Genomic DNA, 16,876 nt, shown 5'->3' with positions numbered 1-16,876 from the left:
CTCTCTCTCTCTCTCTCTCGCTTTAATACCCATCAGTCCTGTGATAATCGCTCATGTGTTGAATTTTTGTAGTGTTCCCTGTCAGCCATAAGCCCTTTTGAGAGAGAGAGAGAGAGAGAGAGAGAGAGAGAGAGAGAGAGAGAGAGAGAAAGAAAAAAAATGTCCTCCAAACAGGTTGATGGAAGTTGCTCTTATGTCGAAATTCTGTGATTATCGTTCGTGCTTTGATTTCATAATGTAATGTCACTTTTCAGAATAGGTTGTTTGTCTTCTAGTAAAGTAAATAAATAAATAAATAAATGCAAAAAGATCCTCTATTAGGTCGCTATTGTAGTTTTAAAAATCGGGGCTAGTTAGTCGGTGTTCTATTTTAAAAAGAAATATTGGTGTTTTTTTTCTGTTGCTGTACCTTCACTTAAAATGATAGTCTTCTTGAGCAGTAAATTCTCTCTCTCTCTGCGTCCCCTCTTGTCTTATTTTTTTTTTCGGCTTGATCTTGTTCTACCACCCCTCCCCTCACCCCACCTTTCCCCTCATCTCACCCCCTCTCCTCTCAGCTCATCCCATTTCCCTCCCCCTTCCCTGCTCCTCTTCATTTCACCCCATTCCTGCCTCCCTCCCCTCATCTCAACCCCTTTTCTGCCCCCTTCACTTTGCCACCCAACCCCTCCTCACTGCCCTCTTCCTAATGTTACCTTACCTCTCCTCATCCCATTCTTCCCCTGTCCCTACCCTTACCCTTATCTTTGTTGCTAAAGCTACCCTACCTATCCTGCTTTGTCCCTATCCCAACCCCTACCCATATTCCCTCATTTAACAACGCAACCCCAACTCTTACCCCTCCAAACCCCATCCTGTCTCACCCCTCTATCCCTCCACACCTCACACCATCCCAGTCCACCACACCGCACCCCATTTCCTCCCTCCCTGCTCCTTCTCAGATCTCCCCACCCCTGCCGGGCCCCGTGTAAGGCGAGACGAGGGGATGCTTGGCTGGGGTAGGTGAAGCAGGGTCAGTGTCAAGCATGGCGGCGGTGCGAGCGGTGGCTTTGCTGTGGCTGCTGGTGGTGATGGCTCCAGGGGCACGACCAGGTGAGTTTGTAGATCTTTTTACACACCTGATTTATAGTTTAAACACCTGGGCCACACGCCTAACATCCACACAATTTACACAACTGACTTCCACACGTAATTTTCACACCTGACTCCCACACGTAATTTACACTTGACTTCCACACGTGATTTACACACGATATAAACAGGTAATTTACACACGAAGTACAAGGAAACCAATAATAATAAGTAACCAGGTGACCTTCTGCAACGTGTCTCTTCCTACCCCCCCTCCTTTGCGGCAGCCAGGTGTACTAATATAGCCAGTAATTAACCCCCTGAGCTGCTTCCGGCCCACCTGCGTTTGTTTCCTTTATTCAGGCTGACGGCAGATGATTGTTCTGCTGAGAGGAGTCTAAGTTATCTCGGTCAAGTAAAAGGCGATTTGATTAACTTAACCCAGGACGATTTTCTGGAGATGAGAGAAATTCTAGAGCCTTATTTTTCCTTTTCCTTACAAGGTGATTTAATTAACAAAACCCAAGACGATTTTGCTCACCTGAGAGAAATCCTAGGGAGTCAGAGGGTTAAGGCGCCTGTTGAACACACCCATGTTTTCTTAGAACCCTCTTCCTTCTTACCCGTCTTTCTCCTTCACTCCTTCCCCCCTTCTCCTCCTCCTTCCCCCCTTCTCCTCCTCCTCCTTCCCTCCCTCCTCCCACCCCTTTATCTTCTTTCCTCGTCCCTTCCTCCCCCTTCCCCATCCTCTCCTCCAGCTTTCCGTCTCCTTTCCTCCTGCCTCCCCTCCCCTACCCGCTCGTGCCTTCCCTCCTCTCCCTCCCCATAACCAAGGAGGTGTTTGTCAAGAGCAGGGGTTCTTAACCGGGGGTATCCATACACCTTGTGGGTATGGGGACAAAAACCTCGGGGTATGCCAGTTGTTCTCTGAATAAGGGGAAAAAAAAATATCATTTGCACATTTTCTCCAAGGAAATAAATAGGATTAAATGCTAATAATTTTCTTTCTTGTTCTGTTACTAGTTATCTATATGTAACGTAAAACCATGCTACTGGCATCTTTGGAAGTTATACTGGCATCTGATGGCACTGGTAGTGATGATGGTGATTTCGACAGTCTAGCGAAGGGGGTTTGGGAACATCGTGGGCAATCCATCGGGGGTCAGGATAGGGGAAAGGTTAAGTCCCCTTGGTCGAGAGAGAGAGAGAGAGAGAGAGAGAGAGAGAGAGAGAGGTCCACAGTGTAGAGACTTTACGCGGTGGATTGGTCAGTGTCAAGAAAGCTGCAGGTCAGAAATTTAGAGAGTGAGGAGAACATTGGCCTGCAGTGATCTGGGAGGCTGATGATGATGATAGGTAGTGGTGATGATGATGATGATGATAGGTAGTGGTGATGATGATGATGATGATGATAGGTAGTGGTGATGATGATGATGATAGTTTAGCCCCGTCAGTTTATCATCATTGCCAAATATGTGATGGAGATAAGATTATTGGAAGGTCACCATGAAGTATCTCTCTCTCTCTCTCTCTCTCTCTCTCTCTCTCTCTCTCCCTCCCGGTTATTAACGAGGGAGGGGAAAGCTGTTTTATAATATTCGTTCATATTTTTTATTTTTGTTAATATGTTCTTAGAGAGAGAGAGAGAGCAGGTTTGGTAGGTAGGCTTGGAGGAGGCACATGTTTAAAGATGGGTGTGGTTACTGGAGAGAGTGAGAGAGAGAGAGAGAGAGAGAGAGAGTAAACCGTTAGTGCTAGGTCATGTAACTGGAGTGTGTGTGTGTGTGTGTGTGTGTGTGTGTGTGTGTGTGTGTGTGTGTGTGTGTGTGTGAAATGACTGGCCGGTTTTATGTTTGTCCAATAGCAGTACATAGGAGACTGTGCATGAAGGTGTGTTTGTTTGCATGTTTGTTGTGTTTGATGTTATTGCTGTTGCTTCTGTTGATGTAGTAGTAGTAGTGGTAGTAGTAGTTGTAGTAGTGGTGGTTGTTGTTATTTTGTTATAGGGATGATTTATTCTTATTAATGTTGCCTACACATTAACTCATAGTACAGGATATCTATGTACACCCATATAAAATAGTTCACACACACACACACACACACACACACACACACACACACACCTTAAGAGTGAGTAGCCATTATATCCCTACAATTTTTTCTCTTTATTTATTCATTTATTTATTTTTTTGGTGCCTCCTGGTGGCAGGTGAGAAATTTATTTTTGAAAACGAGCATGTTGCACTCCTTCACCTCATAACCCTTTTAGTACGAGGCGAAGCTGAATAAAATCTGTCTTAAATCTGTGTATCGTTAATTTATTCGCGATTTATTTTTATTTGGTCTCTGTCTGCAAGAGGAAATTATTTATATCTTTATTATTTCTTTATCTCTATGTTTTTACCCCTTCAGCACGAGGCATGGTTACATCTGAATAAAATCGTCTGGCTTTTCTCAACCTCACATTATGACCCGTATCATATTAAGGAAGCGCCCTGTTACCTTTTCCTAAGCGATTTATTTTCATAATTACACCTTACAGTCCTTTTCTGTGTTAGATGAATCCTTCCAGTATCACCATACTCCCCATAAATAACGTACAGGATATTAACTACTCCTATCCAAAAACAAATCGCCTAGGAAGAGGTGTTAGGGAGCTTCCTTAACGGACGAGAATACGCCTCTATCTCTCCACCTCCTCCTGCAGCAGAAAACCTCCGCCTGGGCCGATACAGTCTGACGGAGGCGGCGGAGACCTTCCTACGTCAGACCAACGCTGAGGGATCGCGGGCCTGCACCAGACTGACGCAGGCGATGTGGGAGCACTACACAAACGTCACCGAGCAAAACAGAAGGGCAACGGTGAGGGCTCCTGTAGTCTGTTTACTCTGTTTATCTATAGCCAGGCGCCATAATCCCGTAAGGAGTGGCCACAAACAAATCGCCTTCATGACGGCCTGTCCCCTGCCATTTCACTGCCCTCCCTCCCAACTTACACCTCCCTCTCTCATATACCTCTCTACTCTATCCCTCCATCTTATCCTCGGTCTCCCCCTCCCTCACCCCTCTCCACCTCGCACGTACACTCTCCTAGTCTCTCCATCCTCTCCACATGGCCAAACCACCTCAGTGCATTAAATCTCCTAAGGCTTTCTGTCACCCTAACTTGGCCTAAAACTGTCACCTCTCCATCACGAATGCTGAGTTGTGACAGTAGATTAACAGTGGAATATGATGCTAGTCACGAAAAGGTGCCGTGGAAGGGATTTAACCGTGGCATTGGTGTGGATATTGTGGTGATGCGCTGGAAGTGGTGAGAATTGGTGTGGCGGTCGTGATAGTGGTGGTGTGATTGTGGTGAGACTCAGTGTGGTAGGTGATGTTGCCTCTTGGTGTGGTTGTGGTGAGACTGGTGGTGTGAGTGGGTTAATGAAGTGGTCTGTGGTGGTAGTGAGTGTCGAGGTGGGTGTGGTAATGGAGGTGGTGGTGGTTGTTGTGGTGGTGAACATATAGTAGTGGGCGTGTTAAGAGAATACCGCTGTGTGGTGGTGGTGGTGGTGGTGGTGGTGGTGGTGGTGGTGCGGTGATGGTAGTGTGATTGATGTGAGAATGGTTGTGGTAGTGGTGTGGTGGTTCTAATGAAAGTAGTGGTAGGTGTTAGGGCCTGGTAGGAGTGAGGTGGTAGTGGTAGTTATGGTACCGTCAGATGTAGTGGTCAGTGTGATGTTGTTGTTTGGTTGGGAGGCGCAGTAAAATCACCTCATTTATTTTTTTGCTTTGCCCGCATTTCCTGGTACACTCACCCAGGCAACACTAAGGCCCCCTGACCTAGCACCGCAGGGGTAGGCTACTGTAATTACTGGTTTGGGTGGCTTCTGTTCATGTTTTTGTCGCATTAGAAGACATGTGGGGAGAGAGGTTTGGAGCTTGATGATGAAGATGGTGGTGGTGGTGCTGGTGATCGTGATGATGATGATGATGATGATGATGATGATTAATAGTAGTAGTAGTAGCAGTGGCAGTAGTAGTAGTAGTAGTAGTAGTAGCAGTAGCAGTAGCGGTAGTAGTAGTGGTACTATAGTACTTTATAGTAGTGCCAGCAGTAGTCATAGTAGTAGTAGTGTATATTAGTAATACCAGTTTTTGTTGATATCCATCTTCTGTTATCATTGCTTTTCACTTATTTATTGTAGTTTATTAGTTCATTTATTTTTATTTTTCGTTTATTTTAGGAGGTAGGGCGTGCCAGATTCCAAGCCTGGGAGAAGGAGGCGTGGCAGCGTGCTCAGGTGTTCAAGGAAACGGCTCACCTGCTCTCACCTGACCTCGCAAGACAGCTGAAGTTCCTTTCGGTGCTCCGGACGGGGGCCCTGCCGAAGAGGGAGCTGGAGGAGGTAACGGAGGAAAGGAGGATTTGAGAGAGAGAGAGAGAGAGAGAGAGAGAGAGAGAGAGAGAGAGAGAGAGAGAGAGGGAGAGAGAGAGAGAGAATGATGGGTAACTTTTTTGTCGTGCCCTACACTCCCAACATAACCCTTGGTATACTTCGCACTCAGTCTCGTCGAGCACGGTGAGCGGCTGCCACTAATTTGTAGTTGGTAGCCTTTAACAGTAGCAGCGCAGAGCGCGGAGACAAGCCCAGAGGGGGCCTACAGCCTCGTAGGTTAGGACAACAAGGTATTAAGTATCCCTTTCTGCCCCAGACTCCTGGACTGCCAAAAATAACTGTTCCACACTAAGGCTGTAAAACACAGAAGCGATTTTTACTTTAGTTTTAACAGTTATATTCAGATTATTTACACTACTTTACAAACAGGTTATACAAGTCAGTTACGTTAATACGAATATGGCAAACTACTCGATATAAGGGAAATCTCAGCCAGTTATTTACGGCTTAACAGCAACTTAGTTACTTGATAATGACGTACGACTTAAGTGCAACGTTGTCACTTGACTAGGTAACTCATCCGTTGAGTGGTTAATGTTTACTTAAATATTACAGAGTCTTACACTAAGTTAATTCTACTACTTAATTAGTACTTCCACGACCAGGGACATGCACGTTACAGTAATAGTGCTGTTTTTCTGAGTAATGATTGCCGGTACTTTACGTCGCACTAACGGCACTTATTCACCTTGCGTTACACTCTCGCACAGCTGTTCTTCAAACACTTCTACTTACCAGAACTGCGATGCCTATGGTCGTGACTGTATTCCTCTCCGTCTGTCCAAGTTGGTCAAAAGACAGTTTCCGTCTGACTGCCAAACTTTCTCTGACTGCATCTCTTTTATGAGCATACATCTATACACGTTCTTAGGGAATACTGAGTCATCGATGCACTCCTATAGACTACCTCGGTTCCTACCTTCTGAGACTCTACCCTCACTCACTGGCACAACACCAGTGCATTAATCTTTGCATCCTCGCAGATGACAGTTGTTTAAACCTACTCCTCCAGTACATTAACCTTTGCACCCTGGCCCGGTAACAGTGTATTCCGGCTACTCAAGGGCTGTTTATAAACTCTACGCCCTGGATGTTTTTTTCCCGTTACCTAACCATCCTCCTTTTTCCACTATTCCCTCATTCGCATCACCTATTCTTGTATTTTATTTACTCCTTCCTCAGTAATCCTCTCCAACCCTCGCTGTCTTCTAGCTCCCTCTGCCTGGTCCCACGCCTGCTGTGCCTGTGCCATGCTTACGTTAGAGTGTTTTATGCACTGCCCTCAGGAACTTAACGCCGTTGCCTGTCAATGGTCTTATCGCCCCCTGCTCCACTTCCGTCTTCTTCACGTCTCCTTTCTCCATCTTTCTCCTTTCCTCCTCTACTCCCACTCGGCCCTGGCCTCGGTCTGAAGGGGTCATGTGGATGGGAGGTAGAGATGACGTCAGGAGCAGCGGCACTTACGTCGGCGGCGAGTACTTGACTGTTACCGCCCGACATATTAACTGACGGAACCAATGTGTGTGTGTGTGTGTGTGTGTGTGTGTGTGTGTGTGTGTGTGTGTGTGTGTGTGTGTGTGTGTGTGTCTTCTCTACGTATAGCTTAAAGTATATAGCATTACCTAAAGACCAAAAAAATATCATAAACTTAAATCAATGCACCTCCTCTCTTGCCTTCATCCGTAATGCTAGACTAGGATCTCCCTCCTACCGTTTCATTCTCGCTAATAAAACAAGTAAAAAATAGCTAATCAACTGCGTCCCCTTTCTCCTTTTGATTATGATATATTTTCTAGAAGATATAATACATTCTCCTCTTCACCACCACCACCACCATCAACATCATCATCATCATCTTTTTCTCCCCTGCAGTATACAGAGTTAAGGTCAAGGATGATGCACCTCTACAGCACCGCCAAGACCTGTGACTTCAGGAACCAAACCCAGTGTGACCTCAGCCTCAGCCCAGGTATTCCTCTGTCTACCCTTCTCCTCCTCCAACCTCAAGGGCCTCTACTAGCTCACCCTCAGATGTCACCCTCCACCTCCTGTCATCTTATCTTACTACTCCTCGTCCTCTACCAAACTCAAAGGCCTCTCTCACCCTCCACCTTCAGATGTGCCCCTCCTCCTTCAGTTATCTTTTCTTTCATCTTACCTTTCATTTTTATCCTTTGCATCTTCTGACACTCTTCCTTTCTGCATGTTAGTTGTAGCATTTGACACAGGTGGCGTAAATACCTTCTCTGTGCCTGATATTTGACACAGATAGCCATGCCTGATACTGATACCCCCTTCATGCCAAATAGTCAGCCCTCATACCTCCTCATACCTAACACCGCCTAACACCCTAATACTAATGCCGCGTCCAAGCCAAATACTAATACTCCTCCATACCTACCACTCATCCCTTATACCTCCCCATACCTAACACCTTCTAACACCGCTAATACTAATATCCTCTCCATACCTCATACCCAGCCCTCATACCTAACACCCTCAATCACCCCAGTACTAACACTTCCTCCATACCTAATCCTAACACCCATCCATACCTGATACCCAGCCCTGATCCCTCCCCATACCTAACACCTTCTAATACCCATAATACTGACACCCCTTCCATACCCCACGTCCAGATTCCCTCATACCTAACACCCTTTCCCACCCCTAGTAGTGACACCTCCTCCATGCCTAACACCCCCTGCATACCTGACACCCACGCCTTATACCTCCCTCATATCCTCCTCATCCCCAGACCTAAACATGAGACTCCGCACCTGCAACAACTACGATGAATTGAGTTACGTGTGGCGCACCTGGCGAGACTCGTCGGGAAAGAGGATCCGGCCACTTTACCCCCGCTACGTGGAGCTGTCGAACATGGCGGCCAAGATTAACGGTGAGGGACTGTGGGCGTGAGAAGGAGGGTTGTGGGGTGGCTGAGTGCTGGTGGGATGGTTGGTTGGGTGGGTAGGTGGATGGGTGTTGGTGGGATGGTTGGTGGTGTGGTTGGATGGGTGGGTGGTTGAGTGCTGATGATATGGTTGGTGGGATGGTTGGGTGGGTGGGTGGATGTTGGTGGTATAGTTGGTAGGATGGTTGGTTGGGTGGATGGTTGAGTGTTGGCATGGTTGGTGGTGTGGGTGGGTGGGCGCTGGTGGTATGGTTGGTAGGATGGTTGGGTGGGTGGGTGTTGGTGGGATGGTTGGCATGGTGGGATGGTTGGTAGGGTGGATGGTTGAGTGTTGGTGGTGTGGTTGGTATAATGGGATGGTTGGTTGGGTGGGTGGTTGAGTGCTGGTGGTATGGTAGGATGGTTGGTAGCGTAGTTCGTGACACTGTTGGTAGCCAGACGACCTTATTAAGTTTAGGAAAGACAACTGAATTGGAGGGATTAGATACGCCCTTAGTAAATCCATCAGTAAATCCATACAGTGTGAGACGCCTTCCCAGGATTAATAAATTCGTCTGGTAGAAGGAAGATGCAACTGGGTGTGATCCGAATTGGGTATATTAAAGAGTATATGCCTTCTCCAGGCCCCCCCCTCCAAATCCTTCCCTCTCAGTCCCCCCTCCCAATCCCCCTCCCAGTTCCTCCCAGTCTCCCCTTCCTAATGCCCCCTCCTAGTCCCTCCCTTCCAGTCCCCCTCTTCTCAATGCCCCCTCCCAGTCCCCCCCAATCTCCCCTCCCAAATCACCCCTCTCAATCCCCCGTCTCTGTCCTCCCTTCCAAATCACTCCTCTCAATCCCCCCTTCCAATCCCCCCTCCCAAATCTCCCCTCCCAGTCCCCCCTTCCAGGCCCCCCTTCCCAATCCCACATTCCAATCCCCCCTCTCAAATCACCCCTCCCAGTCCCCCGTCTCGGTCCCCCCTTCCCAATCCCACCTTCCAATCCCCCCTCCCAGTCCCCCCTCCCAGTCCCCCTTCCAGTCCCCCTTCCCGTCCCCCTTCCCCATTCCTCCCTCCCCAATCCCCCCTCCCCAATCCCCCCTCCCAATCTGTCCCCCTTGTCGTCCTCGCCAGGCTTCGAATCCATGGGTGACCTTTGGCTCTCCAGCTTCGGCGAGGATGGGAGGTTTGCCCAGGACGTCAACCGCGCCTATCAGCAGCTGGTGCCTCTCTACCGCCAGCTGCACGCCTACGTCAGGAGAAAGCTGAGGGAGGTGGGTGCTGACATTTTGAACTGGGGGAGAGGTGGGTGCTGACTTTTTGAACTGGGGAAACGTGGGTACTGACTTTTTAAACTGGGGGAGAGGCGGGTGCTGACTTTTTGAACTGGGGAAACGTGGGTGCTGACTTTTTAAACTGGGGGAGAGGCTGGCACTGGGGCGTGGGCAGTGCGTGGAGTGGCGTGGAGGTGGGGGGGAGGTAAGCGTCTTGGAAGGGTAAGGGCGTGGAGTTTTGTAGAAAGTGGGTGGAGGTGGATGGAAGGACCTAAGGTGAGGTGGGTGGTGGATAGAAATGAGTTGGAGGTAGGGAAGGTGGGTGGAGTGCGTGGAAAGTAGGGTGGGTGGTTGGGTGGAGAAATGCGTTGAAGATGGGGGAGGTGGGTGGAGAATTGCGTTGAAAGTGGAGGCAGTGGATGGAGTGGCGTGGAAAGTGAGGAAGGTGGGTGGAATACCAGAGTGAATAAGGAACCTCATCTTTATAGCAGAACAGCAAAATATATATATATATATATATATATATATATATATATATATATATATATATATATATATATATATATATATATTATAGATGCATGGAACGTGGATGGAAGTGTGTGGATTGATGTGGAGGGGGACTTGTGTAGTGTGGATGGTGATTGAGGGGGGGGGGGCAGTGGTGTGGAATATAGGAGTGGTATGTAGGGAAAATGGGAAGGCGGGAGATGAGGGGTAGATGGGGAAGATGGATAGAGTCGTGTGGAATTTTTAACGGGTGTGGCGCGGGATTTTTGCACGCGACTGTACCTGTAATTCCTCGACAGGTGTACGGGCCGGAACACGTGTCCTTCCGTGGCCCCATCCCCGCCAACCTGCTGGGTAACATGTGGGCGCAGCAGTGGGACGAGATCTACTTCCTGGTGAAGCCCTACCCTCGCAAGGAGTCCATTGATGTCACCAAGGAGATGATTTTGCAGGTGGGTTACTGATGTCACTGAGATGATTGTGAAGGTTAGTACAGGTGAACTTACAAATTGATGTCATTGAAGGAGATTGATGTCCCATTGGAGGTGATTATTCTGTTGGGTCATTGATGTCAGTGTGGAGATTGATGTCACTTAAAGAGATCATCATGAAAAAGAGTTAGTTGTCGGTAAGATCATTAACATTCGTCCCTGATATCACTGCAGGCATTATTACTTAAAATGATACTACTGAAGAAATGAAATGTACAGTAGGGGGGTCAAAGAAGGAGAATTTTTGCTGTGACTTGCTTAGGTTATGACACTGTTTGGACGAGACTGCTACAGCTTGAGATTTCCCTTGATTTGTCATTAATCCCGTAAATTACTGCAGACTTTGTTCATTGATGTAATTTTGCTTTCCATTTGAGGTGCATATGCGTGTGTATGAGTGTTTGCTTGCTTGTTTGTGTGTACGTGTGTCATCATTCTAAAGCACAGTCGTCTGTTTCACTCATTAATCTGTCTTCATCCATTTTGTGGCAGGGATTCACGCCACACAGAATGTTTGAACTGGCGGACAATTTCTTCGTGTCCATGGGTCTGCCTCGACTCCCAGCCTCCTTCTGGAACGACTCCTTGATAGAGAAGCCGCTGGATAGGGAGGTCCTTTGCCACGCCTCCGCCTGGGACTTCTGCAACGGCAAAGATTATAGGTGAGGTAATGAATGGCCATAATAAGAGTTGTTATATTTATTTTTAAGGTGAATATTATTTGTGTCTGGATACTGGTAATGATTGGTTGTGAAATTGATAAGGGAGTGGAGTATAAATGTCAGCTTGGGATGAAACTGTCAGCATTACCTTAGATATTCGGACACATTTCAGCATTACCTACAGTTACCTCAAATATCCAGACACTCCCCTTGCACCCACCTCTCATCCCACTCAGAAGACTCCTAGATCAAACCCTCTTCCACCCCTCTCAACCTCCTTACTACTAGTCTGTCTCCCCTTCTCCCATCTCTCTCCTCACTTCCGCCTCTTCACTCACCCCTCCAAAAACTAATCCTTCGTCTCACTCTTCCTACTACTAATCTCACCCCCCCCCTTTTCCCCCTTTCTCACCCTTTGCGCTCTTCTCTCACCCCTCACCCCTCACAGTTCTCTCCTTCCCCTCCACTCTCCTCCCGGCCCCTCCACTAACCTACCCCTCTCATCCTCCCTTCCCCCCTTCACTTCACCACCCGTCCCTACACTCACACATCCCACCCTTCCCTCTCCTGTTCCCCCTTCTGATCCCTTTCACCACGCCTTCCCCATATTCATCCCTCCCATCTTCCCCTCTCCTATTCCCCATTCCCCTCACACACCCCTCTCTTCCCTCCTTCAGAATCCACATGTGCACAGAGGTAAACATGAAGGGGCTACAGACCGTGTATCACGAGGTTGGCCACATCCACTACTACATGCAGTACGCTCACTTGCCTTTCGTCTTCCAAGGGGGCGCCAACGAAGGTAATATTTTCCTTTTATTTTTTTTGGGGGGAAGGAACTGTTCTCTCTAAATGTATAAATCGTGTGGTTGTAGAAAAAAAAAAGGGTAGAATAAAAGGCATCATCGTCCGCTACACCAACCTTATTTTCGTTCTTCAAGGGGACGCTGTTGAGTGTGCGTGTTTGTTGTAATGGTTGATATTTTTTCTTTTAGTATTTTTGACTCACGGTATAGATTAGACAGTCCTTTCCCTGAGGCTTATCTTACACGTCACACAGCCTCACATGTCACCACTACGGCACTAATAACCAATCCTTATAACACTTTTTACAAATATCACTCCATTTTTTTTTTTTTCAAACCCTAATTTCCCTTTTCGTCACCAGCGTTCCACGAAGCTCTGGGGGACCTACTGGGCATGATCGCTGGCACCCCCACCCACCTCCACAGGGTCGGTCTCCTGCCCAAGCTGAAGGAGGACCAGGAGATAGAGACCAACTACCTGCTGCACATGGCCCTCAGCAAGGTGGTCTTCCTGCCCTTTGGATACCTGGTGGACTACTGGCGGTGGGACGTGTTTAATGATAAAGTGCGAGAGCCGGATTGGAACTGCAATTGGTGGAAGAGGAGGTGAGGGTTTGGGCGTGTGGTTTTTCATTTTGGGAGTGTGGCTTTGGTTTTGGGGGGGTGGTTTTTAATTTTAAGGATGTGGGTTATATATTTTGGGGTAGTGGTTTTGATTTTGAGGGTGTGGTTTTAATGTTGGGGGTGTGGTTTGTATTTTGAGGGTGTTGTTTTGCTTTGGGAGTGTTGCTTTTATTTTGATGGTGTGGGTTATGTGTTGGGGTTGTGGTTTTGATTTTGGGTGTGTGGTTTAGATTTTGGGATTGTGGTTTAGATTTTGGGGATTTTATATTTCGGGGGTGTGGTTTATATTTTAGGGATGTGGTTTATATTTGGGATGTGGTTTGGATTTATGCGGTGTAGTTTATATTTTGGTGGTGTGGTTTATATTTTGGGGGTGTGGTTTTGATTTTTGTGGTGTGGTTTATATTCTGGGGTTGTGGTTTATATTTTGGGTACGTGGTTTATATTCTGGGGGTGTGATTTTTTGTTTTACCTGTTATCCGTTCTTTTGCGGATGGATTTGATTATGAACAAGGAGAATAATAAAGATTTCTCATGTCGTGAAAGTGTGATTGGTTTAGCATAGTCGTGTGTGACTGATATGTTACTACGTCTACTCTTGTAATTCCTGTATATCTATCTGTCTGTCTGTCTGCCTGTCTATCTATCTATCTATCTATCTATCTATCTGTCTCTGCCCGTCTTTCTATTTGTCTATCTATTTCAGGGTGGAACTCCAGGGTGTAAAGCCTCCAGTACACAGGACAGAGGCAGACTTCGACCCCGGGGCCAAGTACCACGTGGCAGCTGGCAAACCCTACCTCAAGTGAGTGGCATATTTAAGGCTTACGATTAATCTTATGTACGAGAAATGTAAAAATATATTGGTTTTTAAATTATAACTCTTAGTTACTGCCTTGGTACTGCATGAACTCAGCTTTCCCAGATTCGTTTCTCCCCAGCCTTCACCCTACAGCAGGTCAAATCTTAACCTTTGGTTCCGTCTTCCTTGCATAAAAAAAGGCCAGCTGTTACTTTTATGGACACCTGTAATCTGGTATATGGATTTTTTTTTTTTTTTGGTTGTTTTTCCTTCCTCTGTTTATCTGTTTAAAACAAAAAATGATGACTATTACCTCCCCACAAGCACTTACTATGCCCCCCCCCCTCCTAGTACCTGCCCACCAGCACTTACCTTGTCCCCACCTTCCTCCCAGGTACCTGGTATCTACGGTGCTCCAGTTCCAGTTCCATCGCGCCCTGTGTCTCAAGGCTGGGCAGTACAACCCTACCGACCCCACCAAACCCCTCCACAAGTGCGACATCACAGACTCCATCGCTGCAGGAACCGCCCTGAAGTGAGTATCCATCTGTCTATTTATTTATCTGTCTATCTATAGCCAGACGCCTTAATCCCGTAAAGGGTGGCCACAAACAAATCGCCACCATGTCTCTTGCCATTTCGCTGCCCTTCCCCCAACTTACACCCCCTCTCTCATATACTTCTCCACTCCATCCCTCCATCTTATCCTCGGGCTTCTTTTCCCTCTCCCCCCCTCCAGCTCACTCACATACACTCCTAGTTAGTCTGTCACTCTCCATCCACTCCAAGTAATGAAATAACTTGAAGGTATAATATCTATTTATATGTTTATTTATTTATTTATCTACAGAGCGATGATGAAGCTGGGTCGGTCTGTGGACTGGCGTGAGGCGCTGCGTGTGGTGACGGGGTCTGAAGGAAAGCTGGACGCCTCCGCCATCAGGGAGTTCTTCAGGCCGCTGGAGCTGTGGCTGGTGTGGGATAACGCCATGCACGGGGAGCACGTTGGCTGGAAGGCCGGTGAGTAGGGAAAAGAGGCTGAGTTTGACGGGTATTCAGGTACGGTTAGAAAGCTTACTACCACCTCTTCCTTACCGATTTATTTATGATTCTGCTTCGTTACAGTATTCTTGTGTGTTATTCATGCAATCTATGTTGATATTTAAAAACCATAAGAAGCAAACCAGGGAATATCAAGGAGTAGTTTGGAAAATAAATCGTTAAGGAAGAGGTGTTAGGGAGGCTCCTTACCCGACCAGCATACGGGCCTTCGTTTTCATCTGAGGGAACTAGGCCACGGGTACACCTTCAGTACTAAATGGTGATGCATGAAATTTGGTGTCATTGTTGAGGGGCACGAATGAGTCTCCTTGGTTACTAGTGATATCTACCCTCAAGTCTGACTACACTTAGCCATCAACTGAGCTGAAAAGGGATTAGCCATTTTCTGAAGTCAGGTAGTAATGGTAGTGGTAGTAGTAGTAGTAGTATAGTAGTAGTAGTAGCCCCATAATTTGCTTCATTGTGAACCCAGTAGACTACAGGCTGAAGTTGCCCTCCTCCTGCAATCCTCCATCCTCCTTTTGGGGGATAGGGAAGGAGAGCAGGATGGAGTAAACACGGTATACACTATTTGGTACCCTAGTCTAACCTATACTAAATCCTGGGATGTATATTGCATTTTATTCCTGCCATATCCTTACGATTTTCATTAGGTTAGGTTTTTTGAACTAGAGGGGTTAGAAATAGCATTGATAATCTCGTTCAGTACCAGAGGCGTTTCTTAAGCTGAATAAAATCGTCTGGTAAAGATTAAACTAACAAGGGACCCCACCACCAGGATTCAGGCTATTAACATCGTGGTATATTTTATTCCTCAGTTATGGAGTCTCATTTTCAGGAGATTAAAATTATGTGGCAATACCAAGAGTAAGATAATGTCAGTGTACGATTAAGCATATGATGTATTGCGCCGCTATTCATGTTTAACCACATCTCTCCTCTCCCCTCCTCCCAGACGGACAATACTGCACCCCTACATAGACGTGGAGGGTGAGAAGAAGAGAAGACGAAGAGAATGAGAAGAGAAGACGAAAAGGATGAGAAGAAAAGACGACAAAAGAAAGAGAAGAGAAGAGAAGACGAAGAGGATGAGAAGAAGAAAAGACGAAGAGGATGAGAAGAAGAAAAGACGAAGAGGATGAGAAGAAGGGAAGACGTAGGAGAGTAATACCTTTCAATCACACGATCATCATCATGGAAGAGGACAGGTTGGCCCGGTTTCCTGCTCCACGTACTCGCACTGTATAACCCCTTGCACCATCACACTACCATGCACATAGACCACTTTACCTCCTGCACCATAACACTGCACCCCTGCACCCTCATACCACCCTGCACTAGGACTACTTAACCCTTTGCACCCTTATTGTACCGTGCACCTAGGACCACTTAATCTCCAGCACCCACACATTGCACCCTCACCTCCACCTTTGCATCTGCACCCTCACACTGCACCCTCATACTACCAGGACTTAGACTGCACGACCTCCAGCATCCTCATTGTACAGCGCTGCCATACACCCTAGAGCGACGACCTCCAGACCCTCACGTCAAAAAGTTCTCTCCATTCTCATACCCAGCTTTAGGCATAGAATTTCGGGGTGTACCGTCGACAGCAAAAGGCCTGTCTCTACCCCTGCTTCTCTCTCTCTCAGTGGACTATGAAAATCAGTCTGGTGAATCTGCAACATCCGACACAGATGACACGGATCTGGTGTCATATGAAGTCACCAGCATTATTTGGGCTCACTAGATCAATTCAAAGGTCCTTGGGGAGAGAGTAGCAAGAAAGGCAGCAGGACTTGATGTCAATAAAACAGGACAGATTAACTTGTAAGAATTTTGGCTTCCTCCATCTTAAGAATCTGATATTTTCTTTTGAGGAGTCGCGGTGGTGTGTGTGGCAGCGCAATATTGGAACACCTGTAGCCAGTTGGAGATTAGCAGTGGACAGAAAACCCTTCTCATTCTTCTATTGTTATTTATTTATCATAATAATTAAGGCTTTATTTATCCTGCTTATCGTTTGTTGTAATTTTCGAGTCTTATCTCAGTTATCAGTCGTATTTCAGTTGTTATCATTATTACTGCTTGATAGGTTAAGGTATTTTCTGTGATGTTAATAAAAAAGACTTACTGTATGTTTAGAATTCTTTATTTTATTTTTAAAGTTGTATGGAGGATTATTGATACTCTCTTAGTTTCTTTTGCTTAATAATATTCCCTTCTTTA

At 46.7% G+C, this 16,876-nt stretch overlaps 1 protein-coding gene across 2 annotated transcripts; it reads left to right on the top strand.

Annotated features, from left to right (window-relative positions):
• Positions 1 to 972: 972 nt before the first annotated feature.
• Positions 973 to 16,036, top strand: LOC145398341 (angiotensin-converting enzyme-like). 2 transcript variants are annotated; one of them, XM_080271231.1, is made up of 15 exons: positions 973 to 1,092; positions 3,785 to 3,936; positions 5,307 to 5,468; positions 7,392 to 7,488; positions 8,278 to 8,421; positions 9,548 to 9,687; positions 10,497 to 10,649; positions 11,181 to 11,350; positions 12,028 to 12,152; positions 12,519 to 12,762; positions 13,487 to 13,585; positions 13,977 to 14,117; positions 14,433 to 14,602; positions 15,600 to 15,627; positions 15,749 to 16,036. In XM_080271231.1, exons 1-14 carry the CDS (start codon positions 1,026 to 1,028, stop codon positions 15,623 to 15,625), a joined length of 1,890 nt encoding a protein of 629 aa, XP_080127357.1. In that variant the 5' UTR covers positions 973 to 1,025; the 3' UTR covers positions 15,626 to 15,627; positions 15,749 to 16,036. The 2 variants fall into 2 exon arrangements, with proteins under 2 accessions (XP_080127357.1, XP_080127356.1); XM_080271230.1 differs by having other exon boundaries at positions 15,600 to 16,036.
• Positions 16,037 to 16,876: the final 840 nt, after the last annotated feature.

Source organism: Coenobita brevimanus, chromosome 45, assembly GCF_032717465.1.
Source record: "Coenobita brevimanus isolate Jiangsu-jjx chromosome 45, ASM3271746v2, whole genome shotgun sequence".
In the NCBI taxonomy this organism is placed as follows: Eukaryota; Metazoa; Arthropoda; class Malacostraca; order Decapoda; family Coenobitidae; genus Coenobita; species Coenobita brevimanus.
The sequence above is the reverse complement of the archived record's forward strand: the minus strand, read 5'-3'. Positions and strand labels throughout refer to the sequence as shown.